The sequence below is a fragment of the Suricata suricatta genome, chromosome 8 (assembly GCF_006229205.1).
Source record: "Suricata suricatta isolate VVHF042 chromosome 8, meerkat_22Aug2017_6uvM2_HiC, whole genome shotgun sequence".
NCBI classification, from domain to species: domain Eukaryota; kingdom Metazoa; phylum Chordata; class Mammalia; order Carnivora; family Herpestidae; genus Suricata; species Suricata suricatta.
This window is the reverse complement of record NC_043707.1, coordinates 135,067,427-135,092,263: the sequence shown is the minus strand read 5'-3', so window position 1 is coordinate 135,092,263 and position 24,837 is coordinate 135,067,427. Positions and strand designations below refer to the sequence as shown.

The 24,837-nt window shown below is 49.5% G+C and overlaps 1 protein-coding gene across 1 annotated transcript in view; it reads right to left on the bottom strand.

Annotated features, from left to right (window-relative positions):
* CLSTN1 (calsyntenin 1) overlaps positions 1-24,837 on the bottom strand; it is a 43,385-nt gene that overhangs the window by 4,902 nt on the left and 13,646 nt on the right. The window contains exons 3-13 of the mRNA XM_029945918.1: positions 23,583-23,612; positions 22,176-22,371; positions 20,651-20,859; positions 18,922-19,071; positions 18,623-18,808; positions 16,221-16,469; positions 15,760-15,881; positions 6,268-6,430; positions 3,375-3,431; positions 1,899-2,053; positions 273-421 (exon numbers count right to left, since the gene is read on the bottom strand). Of these exons, the coding sequence (XP_029801778.1) occupies positions 273-421; positions 1,899-2,053; positions 3,375-3,431; positions 6,268-6,430; positions 15,760-15,881; positions 16,221-16,469; positions 18,623-18,808; positions 18,922-19,071; positions 20,651-20,859; positions 22,176-22,371; positions 23,583-23,612 (1,666 nt within the window). The remainder of the gene's footprint in view (positions 1-272; positions 422-1,898; positions 2,054-3,374; positions 3,432-6,267; positions 6,431-15,759; positions 15,882-16,220; positions 16,470-18,622; positions 18,809-18,921; positions 19,072-20,650; positions 20,860-22,175; positions 22,372-23,582; positions 23,613-24,837) is intronic.

Below are 24,837 nucleotides of genomic sequence, written 5' to 3'. Positions count from 1 at the left end.
AGGGCTTGGAGAAGCAGTTTTGCAGGCTCCCCGCAATGGCACATGGAGGGTGCAGCAGGCAGGATTCCAGAGCCCCTGGGGGGCCAGCCGCCGCGGCCGTCTGGAAACGGGCCTCCAACACGCTGGTAAACCCGTCAAACCCTCTGGGAGAAAGCAACAGCCCCCGGTCTTCACAGACGGGAGGCTGGCTTATCTTAAAAACCTCAATACACACATTTTCTTCTCAAGAGTCATGAGCAGAAGCAGGTTGATAGTTAAAACTCAGCACCTACTTGACCGTGCTGGTGATTTTTAGTCTTCGGATCCCAGGGGTGGGGAACTGCCGAGAGTTGAGGTAGGCAATGTGCTGCATGGCTTTATCCAGCTCCCCAATATCGTCTCCCTCCAAGGTCAGTGCCAACTGACTGGGGTTGGTATGGATCTGAAATCATACCAGAGAGGGGCGAGAAAAGGGGCTCTGATTGCAAGAAGCCGAAAGCACAAACCCTCTGGCAATGTTAGCTTGGGATTGATCTGAATCAGCGACCTGGAGGGGGAAGGGACATAGAATTGGCAGTGACGAGACCCTCTTCTTCAAGGGTAAATTCCCACAGAGCAAACGTTATCTGTGATGTACTCTTGGTCTTGGGGTCGTGAGTTTGAACTCCATGATGGGTACAGAGATTACTTAAAAAATTAAATCCGGGGCGCCTGGGTGGCTCAGTCAGTTAAGCTTCTGATTTCAGCTCAGGTCACGATCTCACGGTTCATGGGTTTGAGCCCCCGCGTTGGGCTCTGTGCTGACAGCGCGGAGCCTAGAGCGTTTCAGAGTCTGTCTCCCTCTCTCTCTCTGCCCCTCACCGGCTTGCACTCTCTCTGTCTCAAAAATAAATAAACATTAAAAAGCAATAATACATCTTAGGGGTTCCTGGGTGGCTCAATTGTTGAGCATCTGACCCTTGATTTCAGCTCAGGTCACGATCTCACAGCTAGTGAGTTCAAGCCCTGCACTGGGCTCTGCCCTGACAGCACGGAGCCTGCTTGCGATTCTCTCTCTCTGCGCCCCCATTCATGTGTGTGCTAAAATAAATAAAATCTTAATATATATCTTCGCTATCTGTCCCGAGTTTTTGGCACAGAGCCCCTAAATATTTCCCAAGTGAGAAGAGCACCTTTTGTTACTCGTAGTAAGCTTTTTCCAAGCACACCAGGGTCCGTACTACCGGGCAGACTCTGGGTGGCCGAGGGCTTCAGGATGGAGCCGGCCGGGGCGGCCCCAAGAACCAGCCGTGTGACTACAGGGCTGGCACATTCACACCCAACCCTGACCTCTGGCCAATGATTTAATCAGCGGTGCCTAACGTAACAGGAGCTCCTTAAAGACCCCGAAGGACCAGGTTTGGGAGCTTCCACTGTGTGGAGGGAGGCGCTCCTGGAGCAAGTGGGTAGCTCCCTCCCCTCCCCACTCCCCTGCCTTCCGCATCAACTCCATCAACTCCACTGGGTTGTTCCTGGGCTGCAGTCTTTAAAGAGAGCAGCACTGGTAAGTGACATGCTTTCTGAGTAGTTGAAGCAAATTACAGAGACTGAAAAGAAGGGGGGATTATGAGGACCCCCGACTTCATGGCCAAGCTGGACGGAAGTGTGGCTAACCCGAGGGCCTGACACCACCCGCTGGCCTCTGCAGCGGGGCAGCCCCTCGGGCCTGAGCCTCCCCCGCGGAGCCACGCAGCGTCGAAGGTGAACTGAACTGTGGGACACTGCGGGTGCCGGGAGAGCCGGGGAAACACCCCCACACGTCTGGCGTCTCTGTGAGTAAAAACAGGTCCAGACGGATCACGAATCGAGCCTCTGCCAACAGCCCGCATCCCTGTGCCCGAGGAAGCGGTGAGCGCCGCGCAAGTGGCCGCCCGCGTTACCTTCACGCCCCCGCCGTCCTCCGGGGCCTGCAGGTCCAGCCCCTCCTTGCAGGTGTACAGACAGTCAATCACCTTCTTGTCTGCCAGTTTCCCAGAACGGACGGTCAGGCCAGCCAGATTACCCCGGAAAAACTGCGTCATGTGCAGGTCGCCACCTTGGGAACATGGGGGGACAGAGCAGGCAGTCAGGCGTGCGGCCAGGGCCCCTGCTTCCCTTCGCAGTGCAGTGTTACCGGTGGTGGCGGCTGGATGGAGGGACATGCGGGTTAGTTCGTACCCAATCCCGTTAGCCTCGCAATCTATATGGAAGCGCAATGGAGAAATTAAGTCGTTTATGATCATGCACATGGCCTGGAGAGAAGAGGTGTGGGGGTCTCTCACCCAAAGCCCGGAAGCCAAGAGGTCCCACGAGTGTCCCACACAGTGGCCACTCCCTGGAAAAGGTGGCCTACACTGCACCCATCAGCCTGGTGCACAGGTGACATTTCCCAGCAGCCTTCTGGACCACTCACTGCCTTCTCAATCGGCTGGGTCATGCTCTGGGTTGCTTTTTCTAACTGAGCACAGTTGCGGGTACATACAAACTTGGGAACGAACCCACAGGAACAGGACTAGAAAGATAAAAGGGGCGCTTACTACCCCAGCCTGTACCTAAGAGGCCTCCTGTGCTACCTGGTTGAGCCCCGCGGGAGCTGTCCTTGGGGGAACTGGGAACTGATGGTGTTACGAGGAAAACAGACTCCCAGAAGGTGGTCCTCGTCAGACTAGAGCCAAGAGCCCGAAGCAGGTGAAAAGCAGCTGATTCTCAGGGCACCTGGGTGGCTCGCTCAGTTTGATCCCAGGGTCGTGAGACTGAGCCCCATGCATCGGGCTCTGTGTGGGCAGCTTAGAGCCTGCTTGGGATTCTCTCCCCCTCTCTGCCCCTCTTCGCTTGCGTGCACACCTACCCCTGAAAAAAACAAGGCAGCTTATTCTCATAAAATGATGAAGACAACCAACGCCCAGAGCACGTCTCATTCCTGATAGGACATAAGACACTGAGCCATCACCAGGGCCTGAGATTTCTAAGAAACCTATGTTTAAAATTTAGTATTGGTCAGGACAGAGTATCTAGAAACGAGTCTCTTCCTGTCTCCCAGTTCAGCTGCGGGGGCACTGGGCGGTGGCCTCCCTGATGTGGCCGGTGAGATTTTAGCAGGGAGCCTCATGGGGTGGATTCAGGGTAAAATTTGAGACAGATGTGTATGTGTGTGTGTGTGTGTGTGTGTGTGTGTGTGTGCGCGTGCGCGCGCGCCTCACTTCAACTGTAGTCACAACAGGCATGAAGCAGTGTGGCAGGAGGGGGCGTAATGCAAAGCAGCAGCTCAAAAGGGGTCTGGGACCAAAATGCAACTTGGGCATTTCATGCGAAATGTGGAATGAACTGATGTCTTTAAATGAAACACAAGAGTGAACCGTAGGGAAAGATCCAGCAACCTGCAGAGGGCATAGGCACAGGCTCGGTCTCATTGTCATTTTCAAATGCTGGATACTCTGTAGGAAAGCAAGACAAAGACAATAGAAAAGGACCAAGAGGTTAGGCTCTTCACATTGGAATCTGAAAATTAGTCTCAAAAAGCTGCCAAATATAAAACACACAGGGAAGAATTCCTGCCTTGTCCCTCTTGGGGACATCTTCCCTCCCTCCCCCGGGGAAGCAAGCTCGTCCTGGATCATTGACCTTTGCGGCAGAAGTCCCCGCCCCCTGCTTCCCGTCTTCGCCCCCATCCTGTCGTCCACGTCCACCTTGCCTAATCACGGGCTGACTTCAAAATCAGGTGAACAAAAGCTCGTCCATCGAACTCCTGATCCCCAGCTGGTGCTACTGGGTGGGGCAGTGCTGTGCCAGACACCAGGGGTGCCAAGCCCCGGGCCCCCATGCTCTTCTCCCAAACACGGAGGGGACAGCGCGAGTAAGCACCCAAAGCCTGGTGTGCATACGGTGAACATGTAAAAGTATGTAGTTTTTGTGAGCTCACAATGAGCTTACTTTGGTCTAGACGTGAATCCCTAAGTGACAGAGAAATGAGGGTGTTGTTATCCATTCTTTCTGAACAGCAAGGGGGAGTCAGAGGTTAAGAAACTCACCCGGATTAATAGATAACCGGCGGGGGGGGGGGGGGCCTGTGGCCTCTAACCACTGACCCTCTTACAGGCCCCGGGCCAGTGTCCTGACAGTGACGCCGGGCCAGGGAGGACACACCCAGGGACCGAGCACAGAACCTCCACTCTCCAGATCACGTCGTGGGAGCACTCCACAGCCCACGGCACATCCTATGCTGCAGCATAGGGGGGCGGGGGGCGCGGGGGGCGCGGCTGCACTCCCATGATCCCCCTGGATGCCTCCAGAGCACCGTTAGGGATGACATTCCAGGGGTGCCTGGGGGGCTCAGTTGGGTAAGCATCCGATTTCGGCTCAGGTCATGGTCTCACGGTTCGTGAGTTCGAGCTCCGCGTCAGGCTCTGTTTCTCAAAAATGAGTAAACGTTTAAAAAAAACAAAAAAAGAATGACATTTCAGCCAATGAGGGTGAGGCTGCCGCCCACAGCACGGGCCCTCTCCCGTGAATCTGTCCGGACTGTGGTTTCTCATCTGCTGAAGGAAGGAGACCTTCCTCCGGGAGAACTCCATTCTACAAACCCCGCGTCCGGTTTGGGAATTCCGGCGTTTTCCCGGCGGAGGATCGTGCGAAGCCCGGGAGAGAGACGCTGTGGCGCCAGCAGGAGGCAGGAGCCCGCGCAGAGCACGGGGCTTTCCTTCAACCCGCGCAGCGAAGCTCTCAGGTTTGCGCTCGTGTTTTTATTCTTATTTTTAAAACAACTCAAATTATTGTTTAATTTGGGAAGCAACTCTAGCCCGAAATGTAAAGACTCAGCAACTAAAAAATTTCTCTGTCCCTGGTAATTTGTTCCTCATTCCTGGGTCTCAAGTTCTACTTTCTCATGGATGAACCGTCCCCGAAATGAAATCTGGGAATTGGCTAAAGACGTTTGCTCTGAAGCGTGGTCTTAATCTTATTAATTTACAAGGATCTCCAGAAAATGATGAAAGTAGAGTCTCTAAAATTAAAGCAGCGCTGTCGTGGGCACTGGGCTATCCTGTATATTCCGCACCCACCTCAAGGTGCTGTGTGTCCACAGGGAGAAAAGAATAGTCACAAGGTCTGCGTAGCAGCGATGGTGAGCCCACCAAGTGTGCGGGGTGGCGTGAGGGCAGACTGAGGAGCCCATGACCTTGCACAGGAACAATTATGTGCTTACTTCCACTAACTTGTTGTGAAGTTCAGCCTCTGCCCTGGGTCTAAACGCTGACTACAGAACAGCGGCATCGGCACAGCTACTGCCCCGGCCTGCTCTGCTGCGGCAGGTGTCACCAAGCCCGTCACGACTTTCAAATTAGAGCAGTCGCTGAGCTGCTGCTAGAGCTTTCTCTCCACCTGTCAGTAAAGCAGACAGGTATCACCATGTCAAGAGATCCACCTGCTGCTGCTAGAACTCTCTTCCAATGTGATTGGCCACCTGTGAAATCCTAGGTGCTGTACTTCACAGATCAGTAAGAAATGACCCTGGGAAGGGGTCCGCGTCAGGCCACAGGTCCTATATGCGCCGGCTTTATGGTTTCAAATCCAGACCCCAGGATTAACCAGGCAGGGTGACCCTGGGCTCTGAGCCTCAGTTTCTTTGGTTATAAAATGGGGATAAAAACTGCTCCATCCCCACAGACTTACTGTTAGGGGAAGTTATGGGCACATGGCCTGTCAGTTAGAAAGTACGAGTAAACGGTACTGTGGTCCTACCCCCTCCCACCTCCGAGGACTCCCTTGGAGTCCCTGCAAGCACGGCCCTGTGGAAGGTGCTCCTGCCAGGCTATCCAGCACTAAGCATCCTGGAAGGGTTGTCTGGGTCAAAGTACATGCCCAGTTTCGTGCCTGATGGTCAGCTGCGGCCCCTTTGTCTTTGTGAACTTTTCAATGAACAGATGACTTGATCACAGTCCCCCACTTGTACTCTCCCTCCGAGCAGCGCTTCCTCCCAGGTGCCCGGGGAAGGTGCCAGCTGCTGCGGGCCTAGGACAAACCTAAGTGACATCCCCGAGTATGGTGTCATCGGTGTCCCCAGGATGGCCATGCCCTGGAGAAGGAACAAAGTGACATCCCTGAGTATGGTGCCAGGAGTGTCCCCAGGATGGCCACACCCCGGAGAAGGAGCACAGAGACGGAGGCAACAGGAGGACACAGAGACCACAGAGACGAGCCTGCTTCCACCACCAAGGTTACGGAGGCGGCAGGGCTGAGTCCCCGGCACCGGGGAGGGGCGGTGATGACCGCTACCTTGCCAGCAGGCCCCAACCACGAGCTGGGTTTCGATCTTGGATGGGTGAAGCGGGTAATCTTCGGTCACAGAGAAGGGCTCGTGAGTAACGCCATCCACATAGAGAGTCACGCTTGGGAATTCCACGTTGAGGACGTAGTGATGCCACTCCTCGTCACAGACCTGAGGGGCCAGGGGAAAAACCAGAGCATGAAAGGTGGCCCTGCCCTCACATCCAGAGACCATGGAAGCAGAACAGCCGGGTTCGGAGAGCAGGTCACCCATAAGGACCGGTATCTTCCAGAAAAGGTTTCTTACACCTCTAACAACGAAATACATCTCACTCACCCACATCCTGCCCAACAGGGCCAAAGCACCACCATCACCCCAGGACGTTCCAGACCAGGGGGAGGTGCCCATTCCTCACGTGACAGGGCCCGGCTCTCTTCTGCCAATAGTCTGACAGCAGAAGATTCTGGTATCCACAGGCTGGACAGCCTCCCACTGAGCGGGCTCAGCCCATCAAAATCCATGTCATTTCCGGATCCAAACGAAAATCACCTCCCACTGCAGAATAAGCCATGCTGGAGCTCATGTATTTCCTTTTCTAATTCAAAGATGATAATCTAAATAAACGTGAGCATACAGCTCAGAGGGTGTGTTAATTAAACTGTGTTCCTTCCCCCTCATTAGTGAGCACCCCCCACTCCCCACCCCCCACCGCCGAGGAGAAGTGCTCCTGGCAGTCTCCAAGGTGCCTCTGGTCTGGCCTTCTCTGGTCTTTGGCTTCAGAGGAAGAGGCAGGTACTTGAGAACAAAGACAGGCAGAGAAAGAGATGGAGTGGGATACTGTTTTTATTTCTTAAAAAAAATTTTTTTAATGTTTATTCATTTTTGAGAGAGAGTGAGTAAATACACACAGGCATGAATGGGGGAGAGGGCAGAGAGAGAGAGAGAGAGAGAGCAGGAGAAAAGAAGCTGTCAGCAGAGCCCGAAGAGAGACTCAAACTCATGAACCATGAGATCATGACCTGAGCCACAGCTGCACGCTCAACCCAGTGAGCCACCTAGGCTCCTCGTGTTTTCAAAAATATATTTCTAAATAAGCTTGACCAATTTACACATTCTAAAAATCTGACCCGATGAAAGCTAAACAGACCGGAAATATCACAATAATGAAGAAATTACCGAAGAATATTCCCCATCGAAAAGCAGCTGCTCTTGCATGAGTTTATTACAGAAAAAAAATCCAAACCTCTGACACTCTGCACACGCCTATCACGTGTGCACAATGCATACGTATGTGCATATATATCACATGAAACCTTTTCAAATGAAGGAAAGGCACGGCAAGTCGCTTTTGAGGCAGGTAATACCTTAATTTTAGCTTCTCTATTTAAGACAAGTTTGTAACATAAGCTCCTTCAGAAAGCGATTTCTATTTCACCCGGCTCTTAAGGCACGGCAGGTTTCCGGGGGACTAGCAGAGGAACGCTGTATTTGAAAGTCCCTCTGACTTTGGTCAGAAGTCCCTGAGGGCACTGAGAAGACAGTGGCATAAGTGGCGTAATTTTCTAATTTCCCCGAAAACTGGGTGATCAGGAGGGGCAAAGCCCAGAGCGGCAGACAACACGCACGACACCCCTCAGCCCGGGCCCGTGTGCGCCGGGAGGTGCGTGCAGGCGGAGAGAAGCGCCGGGGCTTCCGGTCCAGGGGAGAGCGGAGGGCGGTGGCCGCACGGCTCTGTGAGGTGCTTTCCGACAGCAAGAGAAGAGGGAGGCAGAGCCCGACCACGAGCAAAAGGATCGTGCTCTCCAACTCCCTCCTTCGAAAGAGCAGGACAGGTAACTGTAAGTAAAAATGAGGAGGAGGAAAAAGGATCACGATTCAATCCCAGATGAACTTTTTAAGAGACAGAAAGCAAACTGATGGAAAAAGACACTCCTGCAACTGACATGAAAATGGATCCCGTACAGCCTCGGGACGCACTGGAGGAGGTCAGGAAGTGACACAAAAGCACGTAAATCAGGACCAGAGCAACTCAGACAAGAGCTGACGACTCAGGAATGACCTGGATATAAAGTGAGAGAGAATACAGGTAAAGAATGCTAACCAAAGGCCAAGGGCCCCCAGAGAAGAAAGCAAAGCAGTGACAGGAAGGGCTAAGAACTGCAGCACCAAAATACTGCCTGAAATACCAAGCCGCTTCGAACTATATACTACAAAGGTCATACCACGCATCTGGGAAAACAGACCCAGAACAATCAAAACACGTGCATAAACTTAATTGGCTTTAAAAAAAGAAAAGAAACACACCCTTCGGTCACCCAAACAAAAGAGCCAAGTATCTTATACGGGAAAGATCAGATTGTCATCAGACTTCAATACAACGTCTTATGTCAGAAGACAATGGACAGAGAAATTTGTTCTTGTAAAAATTTTTTTAATGTTTATTTTTAAGAGGGCAAGAGAAAGTGGGGGAGGGTCAGAGAGAGAGAGGGAGACACAGAATCTGAAGCAGGGTCCAGGCTCTGGGCTTTCAGCACAGAACCCGATGCGAGGCTCAAACCCACGGACGGCGAGATCATGACCTGAGCTGAAGTCAAAAGCTTAACTGACTGAGCCCCCCGGGCGCCCCTGTTCTTGTAAATCTCAAATATGAGCTAGAGATTTCATATCCGGCCAAAAGGACTTTCACCATAAAGGTCACAGACAAGCTATTAAATAAACATGAAAGAACTGAGGTTATTCCCATGAATCTCTCCTCAGGACACGTTCCCCACAGCAGATGACAGAGACACAATGCCACAGAATGGCTACTTAAATCACAGGAAAAAACCACCAGACACAGAGCTTAAACAGTCTGGGAACATAGGAACCCAAGTCCAATCGAGCCTTTAGATCACACTACCAATTCACAGGCTCTGAGGAAGAGAACTCCCATTACATTCAACAAAAGCCAGCATCATCAAGGCATATCATAGTCATATTCACAAAGTACACAAACAGGGAAAGAATCATGAAAGCAGCCAGGGGAAAAAAGTCCTTAACCTACAAGGGAAGACAGATCTGGCTGACTGCAGATCTGTCCACAGAAACTTGGCAGGCCAGAAACGAGTGGCCTGAATATATATATCCAACGTGCTGAATGGGAAAAATATGCAGCCAAGAATTCTTTATCCAGCAAGGCTGTCACTCAGAATAGAAGGAGAGAAAAAGTTTCCCAGACATGCATGCATGCACACATACACACATACATAAAGGAGTTTGTGACCACTAAACCAGCCCTGCAAGAAATTTTAAGGCAGACTCTTTGGAGAAAAAAACAAAACAAAAAAGACCAAAAGCAACAAACACTAGAAAGGACCAGAGAACGTCACCAGAAACACCAACTCTACAGGAAACACAATCTTTCAATAATCCGTCTGAATGTAAATGGACTAAATGCTCCAATCGAAAGTCACAGGGTATCAGATGGATAAAAACACAAGATTCATCTATCTATATGCTGCCTACAAGAGGCTCATTTTAGATCTAAAGACACCTGTAGATTGACAATGAGGGGAAGGAGGGGCGCCTGGGTAGCTCAGTTGGTTAAGTGTCCTACTTTGGCTGAGGTCACGATCTCACAGTTTGTGAGTTCGAGCCCTGCACTGGGCTCTCAGCTGCCGGCACAGAGCCTGCTTCAGATCCTCCGTCCCGGCCTCTGTCTGCCCCTCCCTGCTTGTTCTCTCTCAAAATAAACTTTAAAAAGTGAGGGCGTGGAGAACCATCTATCATGCTAATGGATGTCAAAAGAAAGCCAGAACAGCCATACTTATTTCAGACACATTAAACTTTATTTATTTAAAAATTTTTGTTTTAATTTTTATTTTTGAGGGCAGGGAGGGGCAGAGAGAGAGAGGGAGACACAGAATCTGAAGCAGCCTCCACGCTCTGAGCTGTCAGCAGGGCTTGAACCCAAAGACTGTGAGATTATGACCTGAGCTAAAGTCAGACGCTTAACCAATTGAGCCCCCCAGGCGCCCCCATTCACATTAAACTTTATTATTTTTTTAATGTTTTATTTATTTTTGATACAGAGAGAGACAGAGTATGAGAGGGGGAGGGTCAGAGAGAAAGGGAGACACAGAACCGGAAGCAGGCTCCAGGCTCTGAGCTAGCTGTCAGCACAGAGCCTGATGCGGGGCTCGAACCCACGAACGTGAGATCTGACCTGAGCCGAAGCCGGAGGCTTAACCGACTGAGCCACCCAGGCGCCCCCACATTAAACTTTAAAACAAGGACTGTAACAAGAGAAGGGCACTATATCATAATTAAGGGGTCTATCCACCACCAAGACCTAACAATTATAAATATTTATGCCCTCAACCTGAAGAGCAACCAAATATATCAATCAATAACAAACAAACACATTGATAACAATAGTAGGGAACTTAATACCCCACTTACAGCAACGGACAGATCACCTAAGCAGAAGATCAAGGAAACAGTCTTGAACGACACACTGGACCAGATGGACTTAACCAATCATATTCAGAACATCTCATCCTAAAGCAGTAGAACAGAATACACATCCTTCTCGAGTGCACATGGAACATTCTCCAGAACAGATCACATACTGGGTCACAAATCAATCCTCAACAAGTACAAAAAGATCAAGGTCATAGCATGCATATTTTCAGACCAAGACGCTGTGAACCTTGCAATCAATCAACCATAAGGAAAAATTTGGAAAGACCACAAATAGTTGGAGGTTAAAGAACATCCTACTAAAGAATGAATGGGTTAACCAGGAAATTAAAGAAGAACTTATAAACTATATGGAAACCAATGAAAATGAAAACGCAAGGGTGCAGCAAAGGCGGTCCTAGGAGGGAAGTGTGTTGCAATTCAGGCCTTTCTAAAGAAGGAAGAAATGTCTCAAATACACAGCCTAAGCTTATGCCTAAAGGAGCAAGAAAAAGAATGGCAAATAAAGCCCCAAACCAGTAGAAGAAGGAAAATAATAAAGAAATCAATGATATCCAGGGGCGCCTGGGTGTCCCAGTCAGTGAAGCGTCCAACTTAAGCTCAGTTCATAATCTCGTGGTTCCTGAGTTTGAGCCCCGTGTCAGACTCTGTGTTGACAGCTCAGAGCCTGGAGCCTGCTTCGGATTCTGTATCTCCCTCTCTCCGCCTCTCAAAAATCAACATTAAAAAAAAAATCAATGACATCAAAATAAAAAAAAAAACCCCAGGAGAACAGAGCAACAAAACCAGGAGCTGGTTCTTTGAGACAATTAACAAAACTGATAACCCCCTGGCTACACTTATAAAAAAGAAAGAAGAAAGAACCAAATAAATATAATCGCAAATTAAAGAGGAGAGATCACAACCAACACCACAGAAATACAAACAATAATAAGAAAATATTATGAGAAATTGCATGTCAACAAATTGGGCAATCTGGAAGAAATGGATAAATTCCGAGAAACATAGAAACTACCAAAACCGAAACAGGAAGAAATAAAGAAAATTTGAACAGACCCTTAACCAGTAAAAGAACTGATTCACTAATCAAAACTCTCCCAACACACAAGAGTCCAGGGCTGGATGGCTTCCCAGGGGATCCAACCATTTACAGAAGCGTTAATAATGCCTACTCTTTTGAAACTGTCCCCAAAAAATAGAAATGCAATAAAAACTTCCAAACTCATTCTACGAGGCCAGTATTATAGTGCTTCCAAAACCAAAGATCCCACTGAAAAGAATTACAGACCAATTTCCCTGATGAACATGGATGCAAAAATTCTCAACAAGATACTAGCAAATCGAATTCAATGATACATCAAAAGGATTATTCACCAAGATCAAGTAGGATTTATTCCTGGGCTGCAGGGGTGGTTCAATATCCACAAATAAATCAACGTGATAAACACCACATTAGTAAAAGAAAGGATAAGAACCATATGATCCTCTCAAAAGATGCAGAAAATGCATTTGACAAAATACAGCATCCTTTCTTGGTAAAAACCCTGAAGGAAGGAGGGACGGAAGGCACATACCTCAACTTCGTAAAGGCCATACACGGAAGACCCACAGCTAGTATCATCCTCAGTGGGGAAAAACTGAGAGCCTCCCCCCTAAGTCAGGCACACGACAGGGACATCCACTTTCGCTCCCGCCTCAGCAATAAGACAGCACAAAGGAATAAAAGGCATCTCAACCGGCAAGGAAGGGGTCAACATTTCACTCTTCACGGACAACATGATACTCTACGTGGAAAACCCAAAACCCCCGTCCCCCCACAAAAAAAGAGAACTGATGCATGAATTCAGCAAAACCACAGGATAGAAAATCAACATACAGAAATCTGTTGCATTTCTATACACCAATAATGAAGCGGCAGAAAGAGAAATCAAGGACTTGATCCCATTTACAATTACACAAAAACCCATAAGATACCTAGGAATAAACCTAACCAAAGAGGTAAAAGACCTATACTCTAGACTACAGAATGCTAGGATGCCTGGGTGGCTCAGCCCGTGAGCCTCTGATTTTGGCTCAGGTCACGATGTTGCAGTTTGTGAGTTCGAGCCTCACAACGGTCTCTGGGCTGAGAGCTCAGAGCCACCTACTTTGGATTCTGTGTCTCCCTCTCTCTCTGCCCCTCCCCCCCTCTCCTCTCTCTCTCAAAAGTAAATAAACATTTAAAAAATCAAAAAAACAACTACTATAGAATGCTTATGAAACAAATTGAAAAAGACCACAAAGAAATGGAAAGACAACCCATGCTCACGGATTGGAATAACAAATATTCTTAAAATGTCTATACTATCCAAAGCACTCTGTACATTCAGTGCAATCCCTATCAAAATAACACCAGCATTCTTCACAGAGCTGGAACAAACAATCCTAAAATTTGTATGGAACCAGAAAAGACCCTGAATAGCCAAAGTAATGTAGAAAGAGAAAACCAAAACTGGAGGCCTCACAATCCCGGACTTCAAGCTGTATTACGAAGCAGTAATCATCAGAGACAGTATGTACCGGCACAAGGAGAGACACACAGATCAGTGGGGCGGACTAGAGAGCCCAGACATGGATCCGCAAATGTATGGCCAACTCATCTTCAACAAAGCAGGACAGAATACCCCCCCAAAAAAAGGTCTCTTCAGCAAATGGTGATGGGAAAAATGGACAGCGACATGAGAAGAATGAAACTGGACTGCTTTCTTATACCATACACACAAATAAATGGATAAAAGACCTAAATGTAAGATAGGAAATCATCAAAATCCTAGAGGAGTAAACATTAAGAAAAAAAAAAGTTAAAAAAAATTGGGGGAGTGGCTGGGTGGCTCGGTTGGTTAAGTGTCTATCTGACTCTCTGTTTCAGCTCAGGCCATGATCTGACGGTTCATGGGATTGCGCCCCACATCGGCACAGAGCCTGCTTGGGATTCTCTGTCTCTCTGTCTCTCTCTCTCTCTCTCTCTCGCCCCTTCTGCTCCTCTCCCACCTGTTTCCTCTGTCTCAAAATAAACATTTTTTTAAAGTTTAAAAAGAAAACAGGTAGCAACCTCTTTGACCTTGGCTGGAGCAACTTCTGACTAGACCTGTCTCTAGAAGCAAGGGAAATAAAAGCAAAAATGAACTACTGGGGCCTCATCAAGATAAAAATCTTCTGCACAGTGAAGGAAACAATCAACAAAACTAAAAGACAACCTATGGAATGAGAGAAGATCTTTGCTGATGACATATCAGATAAAGGGCTACTATCTAAGACCTTTAAGAATCTCTCAAACTCAACACCCAAAAACCAAATAATCCAGTGAAGAAATGGGCAGAAAACATGAATAGACACTTTTCCAAAGAAGACATCCAAATAGCTAACAGACAAATGAAAACATGCTCCACATCACTCGTCATCAGAGAAATACACATCAAAACCACGATGAGATACCACCTCACACCTGTCAGAACGGCCACCATGAGCAACTCAGGAAAGATGTTGGCGAGGATGCGGAGAAAAAAGAAGGCTTTTGCACTCTTCGTGGGAATGCAAACTGTGGCAGCCACTTTGGAAAACAGTATGGAGGCTCATCAAAAAATTAAAAACAGAATTACCCTACGACCCAGCAATTACACTACTGGGTATTTATCCAAATGATACAAAAACACCGATTCGAGGTACACATGTGCTCCAAGGCTTGTAGCAGCACTACCAACAATAGGCAAATTATGGAGACCGCCCAAATGTCCATCAACGGACGAATGGATAAAGAAGATGTGGTGCATGTATACATACAATGGAGTATTACTCGGCAATCATAAAGAAGGGAATCTTGCCACTTGGATCAATGTGGATGGAACTAGAGTGTATATGCTACATGAAAGAAGTCAGAGAAAAACAAATACAGGATTTCATCATATGTGGAACTTAAGGAACAGGACAGATGAGCACAGGGGAGGGGTAGGAAAAAGAAGATAAAAACAGAGAGGGAGGCAAACCATGAGAGACTCTTAAATACAGACAACAAACTGAGGGTTTGCCGGAGGGAGGTGGGTGGGGGGAGGGGCACCGAGGAGGACACGCGTTGGGATGAGCACTGGGTGCCATATGTGAGTGATGAAGCATTAAATCCTACTCCTGAAGCCATTATTATACTATATGGTAACTAACCTGAATTAAAAGAGATAAAAAGACTCTCTCCCTCTCCCTTTGCCCCGTGCGCACGCGCTCTTGCTTTCCAATATAAAGAAAGAAAAACGCTCTGCTGTGATTTTAAAGGAAAGGCTTCCTCAGTTCGCAGCGGCCCCTTGTTTCCTGAAACGTCAATTTTTTTTCTCGTGGTACTTGCTCTTTATCACAGAAACTGTTGGGAAAGCAGCTATCATCAAAAGGGACATAACGTGACCTAACGGTGACACTGTAAACTCCCTCAGGCGAGCAGTTGGTGTGGTTTCTGAAAGATGTCTAGATTGCTGGCTCTGCGGCCGTCTACAACACCCGAGGCACCCCGGAGTCCGCTGCAGCGCCCGGGGGCTCCTTGGCACAATTTGGGGGGCAAGGCTTTAAAAAACGAATGACCAAATACAAGGATCTCAATCCCAATTTTTAAGCAAGTGCTGCAAATTTCAACAAATTACAACACAGTGTCTGGAATTTAAAGCATGTAATTTCTTGACATTACTGCTGGATATGTAAAATACATACTTATAAAATGAAAACCTTGGGCTTTCAGTGGAAAGGAGTTAAAAGGATTTAATCTGCTATCCTATAACCCACAAGTAATATAATAAGATTGTTCTTAAATGTCATCAGAAAAAAACTAAAGATGTTACATTAGATTACGGTTACTAAAACAGAACTGTTCTGAAAGTGTCCACATACACGGCAAAAGATGTTTCTATTTTTCTCTTTACTCATAAACACGCACTGCCCATAAACAGCTGGTCCTGCAGAAAGTTGCAATACCCAGTTATCCTCTCTGAACCGTCGTAAATCTGAGTTTTCCAGGCACTCACCTGATTCAACTTCCAGTGGAATTCTGCAGGTTTGTACTTCTTCTCTCCTGAAGGATCCTGGCGGAGGAGGAAGGCAAGGCGGCAGCCGTGCACGTAGAGCGAATAATGGTGCCGGTTCATGTCTGCCGAGAGAAATCCCGCCGGTGAACTGCCAACTGAAGACCCGGGGGAGAAGTCGAAGCTATTTCCTCCATGGCTTTTGAGGACACGGGTTCAGCATTTATCAGATATCGGCATAAATGAACTCTCCAGTTGGGCCACGGCAGGGATTAGAAACAAATACCCTTGGGTTTTCCCGAGCAGTGGAGCCCGGTTCACCGAGTAAAACGAACCAGTACCGCATCCTGAAAACGGAGCGTCCTGGCACAGAACACGGAGCAGTGCGTGTCACCAGCCAGCCTCCAGCGACCACTGCGGCAGCCACCCAGGTGTGACCACCCCCCAGGGCTAAATTAACCTACCTGTTTTGTCTGAGCTACACAGGATCGTCTCCTTCTTCCTGCCGAAAGGCCCGTGCCGCATCCACACAGAAATCGTAAAAGGCTCTTTCGGGTTGACGGAAAGGACACCATCTGGGATCCTCACCGCCTGGGTGCCATTGAACTCGAAGACCTGGTCACTGTCGTGGCCGTTGTCGGTGGGGAGGCCGATGGTCCAGTTCAAGGAGCCGCTGGGGGATGGCAGCAGCTCTGCGGTGCCAGACGCAGCGCCTAAGCCGACACAGTAACACTCAGTGCACGCGACGTGAAGGACTCCGAGGCCGAAGAGTTTCGAGGCCACACCACGGCAACGTCCTTACCTTCTGGTTACACGACGTGCTACCTCCCGCTAACGTTCCTCAAAAATAAGGGTTTCTATTTCTTAAAGAGTCATTAATAATAAATGTAAATTTTAAAAAAAAGGAAAAAAAGAAGGTGCCTGGGTGGCTCAGCTGGTTGAGTGTCCAGCTCTTGGTTCCAGTTCCGGTCATGATCCGACGGTTCATGAGATCGAGCCCCGCATCGGGCTCTGTGCTGACAGCTTGGAGCCTGGAGCCTGGTTCAGATTCTGTGTCTCCCTGTCTCTCTGCCCCTCCCCCACTCACGCTCTGTTTCTCTCTCAAAAATAAACACTAAAAAAAATTTTTAATTCATTTTAAAGTAGGCTTCGCACCCAGTGTGGAGCCCAAAATGGGGCTTGAACTCACAACCCTGAGATCAAGATCTCAGCAGCCATCAAAAGTAGGACGCTCAACCAACCCAGTCACCCAGGCACCCCCCCAAATATATCCGCTATTAACGTCTGGGTGCAAACACTTCCAGACTTTTCTCCACAAATATACACATATTATAAAAAATAGACTCCTATGATGGATGTATGTACATACATTCCCTGTACCAGACCTTTAAACGAGGCTTTCACCGCCTAGGTATACTCTGACTTCTTTAACTGATCTCCCTAGTGCATCTCGGACAAGCCTGAGACTGTCCCCACTCTTTTCTACCTTCGCGAGGACCTCCATGTGACTCCGTGATTATTCCCTTGGTGCAAATTCCTAGAAATGCAATCAGTGAACCAAGAAACATGGAAACATTTTCCATCAGTTGTTACATACGGCCGAGCTCACTTCTCTGTTAACCGGGCCCACAGGGAGGAAGGCTCGGCGAGCTCTCCCGGCCACCTGTCCCCTGTTCTAGGAGCGGCCATGGCCTCGGCCTTGGCCAAACGCCAGTCAGCGCCCGCCGCTTCCCTCCTAGAAGTGAGAGCGCGGCCCCTCCGGTCCGAGCTGAGCGCCTCGGTAGCCACGGGGGCACTGCCAGCTCCCCCACAGGCCCGACGGGCATACGGAGTGACACACACACAGGGGCAGAACGTGCCGGAAGTGCTCATCGAGGAAACTCTTTCCATTCCTCCTTCCTAACTTGTCAACTGTTCTGCTGAGAAAACAGTCACTTAATACCATAAAAAATCATGGCACTGGAGAGAAAATAAGTTTTAAACATTACACTTAAACACGTATAGTTTAAAATACGTCCCAGCCCTCACATCTTTCAGGTAGATTTCAGGACGTGAATATTTGGACCCAGAGTCCGCCAACATGGGAGAACATGAGCCATTAGGATAAGTCAGCAGACAACTTTTGCTATTTCAGTTATGCAAGAAATCCAGCTGCTTAAACCTACGGGCTGAAACAAGGCCGGTGGAAAGTCAAGGGGCACAGGAAGGCGCCACCCGCAGAGCCGGCACAGGGCGGCTCCTGAGGCGCAGCACAGCCTCCGACCACGGAGAGCTCCTGTCCGTCAGGGGTGTCTTGTCACCGGCCAAGTGAAGCCCTCTTCCCCAGCATTTTCCACGACAGGCGCCCATACCCCACCTCTACCTCACTAGACAGACCAGAGAAACACCCACAGCTGTCGGTGAAGACAGAGGGCAAGGCTTTGATGGGATTCGTGACCAGGAATCTCTGGATTTCACGTGTTTATGGTAAACAGAATCCGTTGAGCCTTGGAATTAAGACGGAGGGTCCTTCGTTTTGGCTTCCTACTTCTTTGCCAAAAGCTATTGCTCTACCTGTCCTTAGATAAATATCTCATTTCAAACTCTCCCCACTTACGTAATCCCTCTCTTGATTATCCTCAGTGTCTGTCAGAGAAATACCTTCCTCGCATCACCGGTTCCTAAAATGCCCACGCACGTCACGTTCTGAACAGTCTTAGGGGTTTCTGTGCCTCCTGAAGCCCGCCCAGCATGACAGCCAGTTTGGCCGCAACGGCCACGCCAGGAAGTCAGAGTCTGAGCTGGTTTAGGGTTATGAACGCCCCCCCCCCCATCTGAAAGGGTGTCCCTTGCCCTCTCCCAAGACCGCCCCGCCAGGTCCCCTTACCGCACAGCCGGTGAAGAGACTGCTCAGAGTAGGTGTCACGGTCACAGCCTTTCCCGATGTGGCCGGTCTCCAGCTCCACCGTCGCCTGCACTGAGGCCACAGACTCGTCGCACGTCTCCAGGCGGATGTTTGGGAAGAGGGCCAGAGCGCCCGAGCCGGGCTCGTACTCGATCCTCTTGTTCCATCCTGTGCCCGTGCGCAGGCCCGGGAGGGGAGGGGGGAGGAAGGTCGCACGTTAGGGCCCTCGGCACGTCACGTGTGGGAACAGGTATGAGAGCAGAAGGGAGAAGGAAGCTCACCTTGCCACCCGGGGCTGCAGGTGGGCTTGACGCTGACCTTCACCAGGACGTCTTCCGTCGCCCGTCTCTTCCCGCAGTCGTAGGCAGTGACGGTCAGCTTGTACTGGCGCTCCTTCCCGTAGTTCAGCTTCTCTGTGTTTTTTATATAACCTTCCAGAGGGGGGAAAACAACAGTGAGGAGGCAAAGCTGTGCCGAGGGCTCTGGGGAGCCTGGGGGGCTCAGTCAGTCGAGCATCAGACTTCGGCTCAGGTCATGATCTCGCGGTTCACGAGTTTGAGCCCCGCATCAGGCTCTGGGATGACAGCTCAGAGCCTGGAGCCTGTCTTCAGATGCTGTGTCTCCCCCTCTCTCTGCCCCTTCCCTAGCTTGCCGTCTGTCTTTCTCTCTCTCTCAAAAAGAAATAAACATTAAAATATTTTTCTTAGTTAAAAAAAAAAAAAGGTACACATGCTCTAAGTGTTATAAACACGGGCACAGAAACCAAACTGATGGTTGAGATAATTAATGCTCGGTCTGACTCTCCTGAGCTTGAAGGCACACTAAATCCGTCTTTAAGGGCTGCTGAAACTGAAGGAATGAGTCTACGCAATTCAACCTCCATTTATTCTTATAGCTTTTCTTCTTTGGTTTTATATTTGCTTTAAGATTAAGTAGTTAACATATAAGAGAATAAAGAAGACAGAGTAACTCAAGTACTTCAAATACTAAATACTAGAGCAAGCTGCATTAAATATTTCTTGCTGAAAACTGTGTGTGTGTGTGTGTGTGTGAGAGACAGAGAGAGAGAGAGAGAGAGAGAGAGAGAGAGAGAAGAGAGAGGGAGAAGGAGAGTGGAAGGGGGAGAGAGAGAGATTCCCTTCCCCCACCTACTAAAACAGGAGCCTGCTGCTGCACGTGGGAACAGATGTCCGCCGTGTGTGCAATGTCCATAATTTCATCAGATATTCTGGGCTGGGCATTAACAACAGAGACAGTGCATCGCCATCAAGAAGCCGTAACCTAATAAGAAGCGAGCTCAAGCATGAGTTCATTCTGCTCAATTACAAAGGACGGGAGGATCTGGCACTAAAGGCAGAAACCTTCGTCTTCAAGACGAGGCCGAAGATCCAAATCTAATGGAGAACAGAAAACAGACCAACTACAGGTCAGTCTTTCCAGATGCACCTTGATGGGAAAGTGAGGAGGTACAGATTGAAAACAGGGTGGCTGGGGGTTTTTATTAGACCTTGGTGGAGGAGGGAAAAAGAAGGGCCCCCCATAAAAGAACACACGACTTCAGGTGTCAGCAAAAAGGCTGTCAGGGCACAGATTAAAAAAAAATACGAAGCACACACACCACTCGGTCTCCGCTATGAACTGAATGCCTGTGCCCCCCAAGTCTGAAGGCTGAAGGCCTAACCCCCAACGCAATGCTCTTAGGAGGGGGCACCTCGGGAGGAACTCAGGTGGAGATGAGGATGTGAGTGTGGGGCTCTCTCCCCGCCATGTGAGGACACAGGAGAGGGCCCCCTGGGAACCGGGGCTCGGGTCCTCATCGGACACCGAATCTGCCAGCGCCTCGGTCCTGGTCCCCCAGCCTCCAGAACAGCGCGAACGGTCTACGGTCTGAGCCCACAGCCCATGCTACTTTGTTACCGCAGCCTGAAGGGACGGACGGAGCTGGGCTCCGATCAGAGCTGGCCTGCAGACCTGCCGCCGCGGGGGACCGCCACCCCTCATCTGACTCACCATCTTTGTCGACAGTGAAGGGCACGTCGGGAGTGACGATCTCGTAGCTGCAGATCTGGCTGAACTGGGGGGAGCAGTCTGCGTCCACGGCCTCCACCCGCAGGATGCTGTCGTACTGCTTGCCCTCGGTGACGGCCACCTTGTAGGACTTCTCCTTGAACACAGGCGCGTACTCGTTCACGTCGTCCACCTGGATGTGGACAGCTGCTCTGGAAGGGGAGAAGAAGAAACGGCTGTGTGTTCAGCTTGGTTTTTTCCCCAAAGCACACCAATTCTGCCGTTTTTACATTTCCTTTTGTTAATACCCTATTTCACAAAGTTCGTAGGATGGAGATAAAAATTAAACTAGTCACGGTTTTTATTTTAGCACGGAGATGACTTTAGAAAGTTAAAATAGGAACTTAAGTTGATTCTTCTAGATCCTAGGAGTAAGATGGCTGGTCAAAAAAAAAGGCAGTAAAATAAGAGACTTGGGGTTTTCTTGACAATATGGGACAGGGCATGCAGAAGGGAGATAAACGAGACAGAACAAAATTAGGAGGAGTAAGACAGAGATAGAAGATGGGAAGCATGGATGGAAGGTCTGACTAGGAGCACGGAAACCAGTCCTGTCCTGCTTCCCAGGAGCGGAGACCACCAGCGACCCACTGCTGCCCATCACCCACTAAGTGATCCAACAAACGCAGGACATCCAAGTGACCTCAATGTCCCCCTCCCCCGCTTGGGCTGAGGGAACGAAGGCACCGCTGACTTGGCTGCAAAGAGGGGAGACGCCAGTCTCACGGCCATAGATCAGGGAGGGGTCCGGACTCAGACGGATCTCTGACGGACACAGGCTTTCTCAAGGCCAAGAGCACTATCAGCCGGTGTGAAAAGGAGGAGGAGCTCAGCCCCGCACGGGCACCAGAACCCTTCACGCCCAGCTCCACGCACCCTCCTGACCCTCACCATGGGTCCCGTGGCCTGTGCGCCTCTCTCCGTAGCCCAGGAGCTAGGCAGAAACTGAGACTCCACAAGACAAAATCTGCCCCACGCCAAAGGGACAGTTAAGTGGCAGAAAAAAGATGGAGTTCTAAACCTAGGTCTCGGTCTGAGTCCTGTCGGTTACGCGGGTGGTTCTCGAAGGATGTGGACACGGACACGCCAGGGTGGGCGCAGAGGTCAGCCCGCTCCCCCAGCACGAACGAGTTCTGCGCACTTTGAATGTACAGGAAAAATAAACCTAACAAAAAAATACCCTCCTTGGGGGAAAGGGGGCTTTCCCAATTTTCGGTTAGGGCCTTAGTTTCTTCCATGAGAGTACTGGGCGAGATAAAGCGACTCATTCATTCATTTATTTATTCGACAGCACGTGCTGCAGGGTAAACAGACAGGATTCCTGCCCTCCAGGGGCTTACGATTTCACAGTGGACAGTAGAAATACCTTCCGCTCATCTTTAAGAACACAGAAAGTCTCGGGGACACGAAGAGGGCAGTGGTCAGGACCGCGTTCTCCGCACCCCCGCTCTCTGATCGGCTTACTCACTTATGAGACTTTTTCGTGTTGGCGCCGTCCGGCCCCTGGCCGCAGTCATAGGCCTGGATGCTGAACGTGTAGTCTTTCTGCAGCTCACAGTCCAGTTTCTCTTTGGAACGGATTAGGCCCTCGCCGGTGGACTTATCCACCACCACTGCGTCAAAGGGGACATTCTGCCCATGAATTTTAAATCCACAAATCTCACCTAGGGAGTCAAAGCAGGGCAGGTGAGAATCTCGGCCCCCGGAGTGGCACGCTCCCCCCACTCCCCACGCTCCCCACCGCCCCCACCCCACCCAAAAAGAAAAGAAAAGACAACAGTTCAGCAGCCAGGGGTTGAGAGGGGTCCGTGGACAAGGCAAGGGCGCTGTGCTCGGACGGGGGTAAGTTCTGGGGCTTTAGTAAAAAGAAGCATGTCTGGCTTTCCAAGCAACTTGCTTAACTTTGCATCCATTCATGCAGGAATACAAAAGAGAAAAAGAGAAAATATAGACAGGCATTTCACAGGAGCACTTAAGATAGTTCCAGGGTAAAAGTGGTCTCAAAAACAGCCATGGCCTGACAACGCGGAGACACCGTCCCCAGCTACTGGGGACAGCGGGCAGTGATTTTGGTTTGAACCAGAGAGAAGGCTAAAATGCAGTTAGGTGTTGAGAGAGGAAGGAAGGTGACATAAAGGTTCAGCATCATAATTACAGAGATTCTGTCAAAAAAAAAAAAAAAAAAAGTCAAACGGAGCAAGTCTTCCTGTGCAATGAGCCTGGCTAAAATCAGGGAATCAGACCGACTACGGGACGAGAGAGGTAGAAATACCGACTTCTCAGGCATCCATTTCAACAGTGACTGTTTACTCTTAAGATCGGTTCCCTCAGTGGGAGGGGTCTGCTGGACTCGGCTTCCCAAGCTCGCCTCTCAGACCCGGGAAAGAACCCCGCCCGGGGACAAGAGGGCCTCGCAGCTGGTGCACAAGCTTCCTGGGGGGTGAAAACCTGGGTTTCCGGTCTTGCCCGTGGGAGAACAAACAGCAAGTGTTTTGATGTATGTGTATATATATATATATATATATATATATATATCTTCCAAAAAACGTATTTCACGTAAAAATAAGGCTCTGCTCTTCCAAAATTACAACTCCTAGAAAATGGTTCCGAAGTGAATCTCTGGAGTTCATTAAGAAGCAAATGTACAGTATTATCCGTACAGTTCAAATGGATGTCTGATTTCTAGATATTTCTAACCAGGGGATTGGTTACATACAATTTCCATCAATATATTTAAAAATAGAAACAAAGTAGAAGAATAAATCAGGGTAAAAGAGCATGACAGTTTTCTTCTGTTTAAGGGCTGATTCCCAATTTTATAAACAAAGTTAGTGGGTTAATATTCATAAGAGGGATAGAAAGAACCCTTTATCACCTTCTTTGGTGACTGTCACCTCAAAACTCTCTAAAGGGGAGAAAAGATAAACCCGTGTCAGTAATGCAGGAAAGAATAAAGACGCAACAATAAGGAAAAACGTCAAAGATGCGCTTATTACACAGAAAAGCTTGACACGATCCAACCATCAGCTCGGGGCCCCGGCCGGCCCGCGACAGCAGAGCTGGACCTTGGGCGGCAGCGTGTCTCTGACGGCAACTTACCGCGAGCCGCTGTGTGACTGTGAAATTACACTACCTACAGTGGGATCTACCTGGAGGCTTCATCACGCCCTCAGGGGTCGCTCGGGCTTTTCTTTTAATGAACACTTTCGTGATGACAACTCATCAGCACGCACATTTGTTATTTTACAGTTTTCAGATTTTTCATTTTCAAATTAAGTTCTTGCGGCTCGATTCTGGTAACATTCCACTCAGCAGGAGACGTGATGAAACAAAAAACAAGCATTTGGAGCAAAGGGTTTGGATAAACAACAAAGGTTTCTAATCTTAAGGAACCGACCGCGGCAACGAACCTAAGCCAACCCCCACCTTGTAACGGAGCACATCCTCAACCGCGAACCAAACCCAGACCCGTTACTCGCTTCGGCGACACCACGATGATCACAGCTTTTAGTGAAAACGCCGTCCTAACAAGTCCACGCAAGTGGGGCCTCCTCACCCCGGGGCGGCTACAAGTGAGTGACAACAGTGACAACGTGCAGGCGTCAGGAGGGGACCGAGCCTGGACCTCCTGGGGCATCTCCTTTCCACAAAAGGCATGGTAGCCTGAATTCTCTTGCTTTTTCGTGGTTTTACCATGTATCTGTATACCCGTGTGCAGTTTCATTTTGCTGGTTTGTGAGCTCTGAAAAATGGTGTCACTTGGTAGGCGGTTCTGGTGACCTGCTTTACCCCTCAGCCTTGTGCGCCGAGGACTCATCCCCCTGCTGGCCGGTGCGGCCATAGTTTCTTTCTTTCCTCTACTACGTTCAGCGAGGATCCCAGGAGTTCCGCAGGTCAAGTGCTTAGGACACGGCCTGACTTAAAGAAAGCACTCAACGGGGGCGCCTGGGGGGCTCAGTCGGTTAAGCCTCTGACTTCGGCTCAGGTCGCGATCTCATGCTCGTGGGTTCAAGCCCCACATCAGGCTCTGGGCTGACAGCTCGGAGCCTGGAGTCTGTCTTCGGATTCTGTGTCTCTTCTCTCAGCCCCTCCCCCTCTCAAGCTCTGTCTCTCTCTGTCTCAAAAATAAA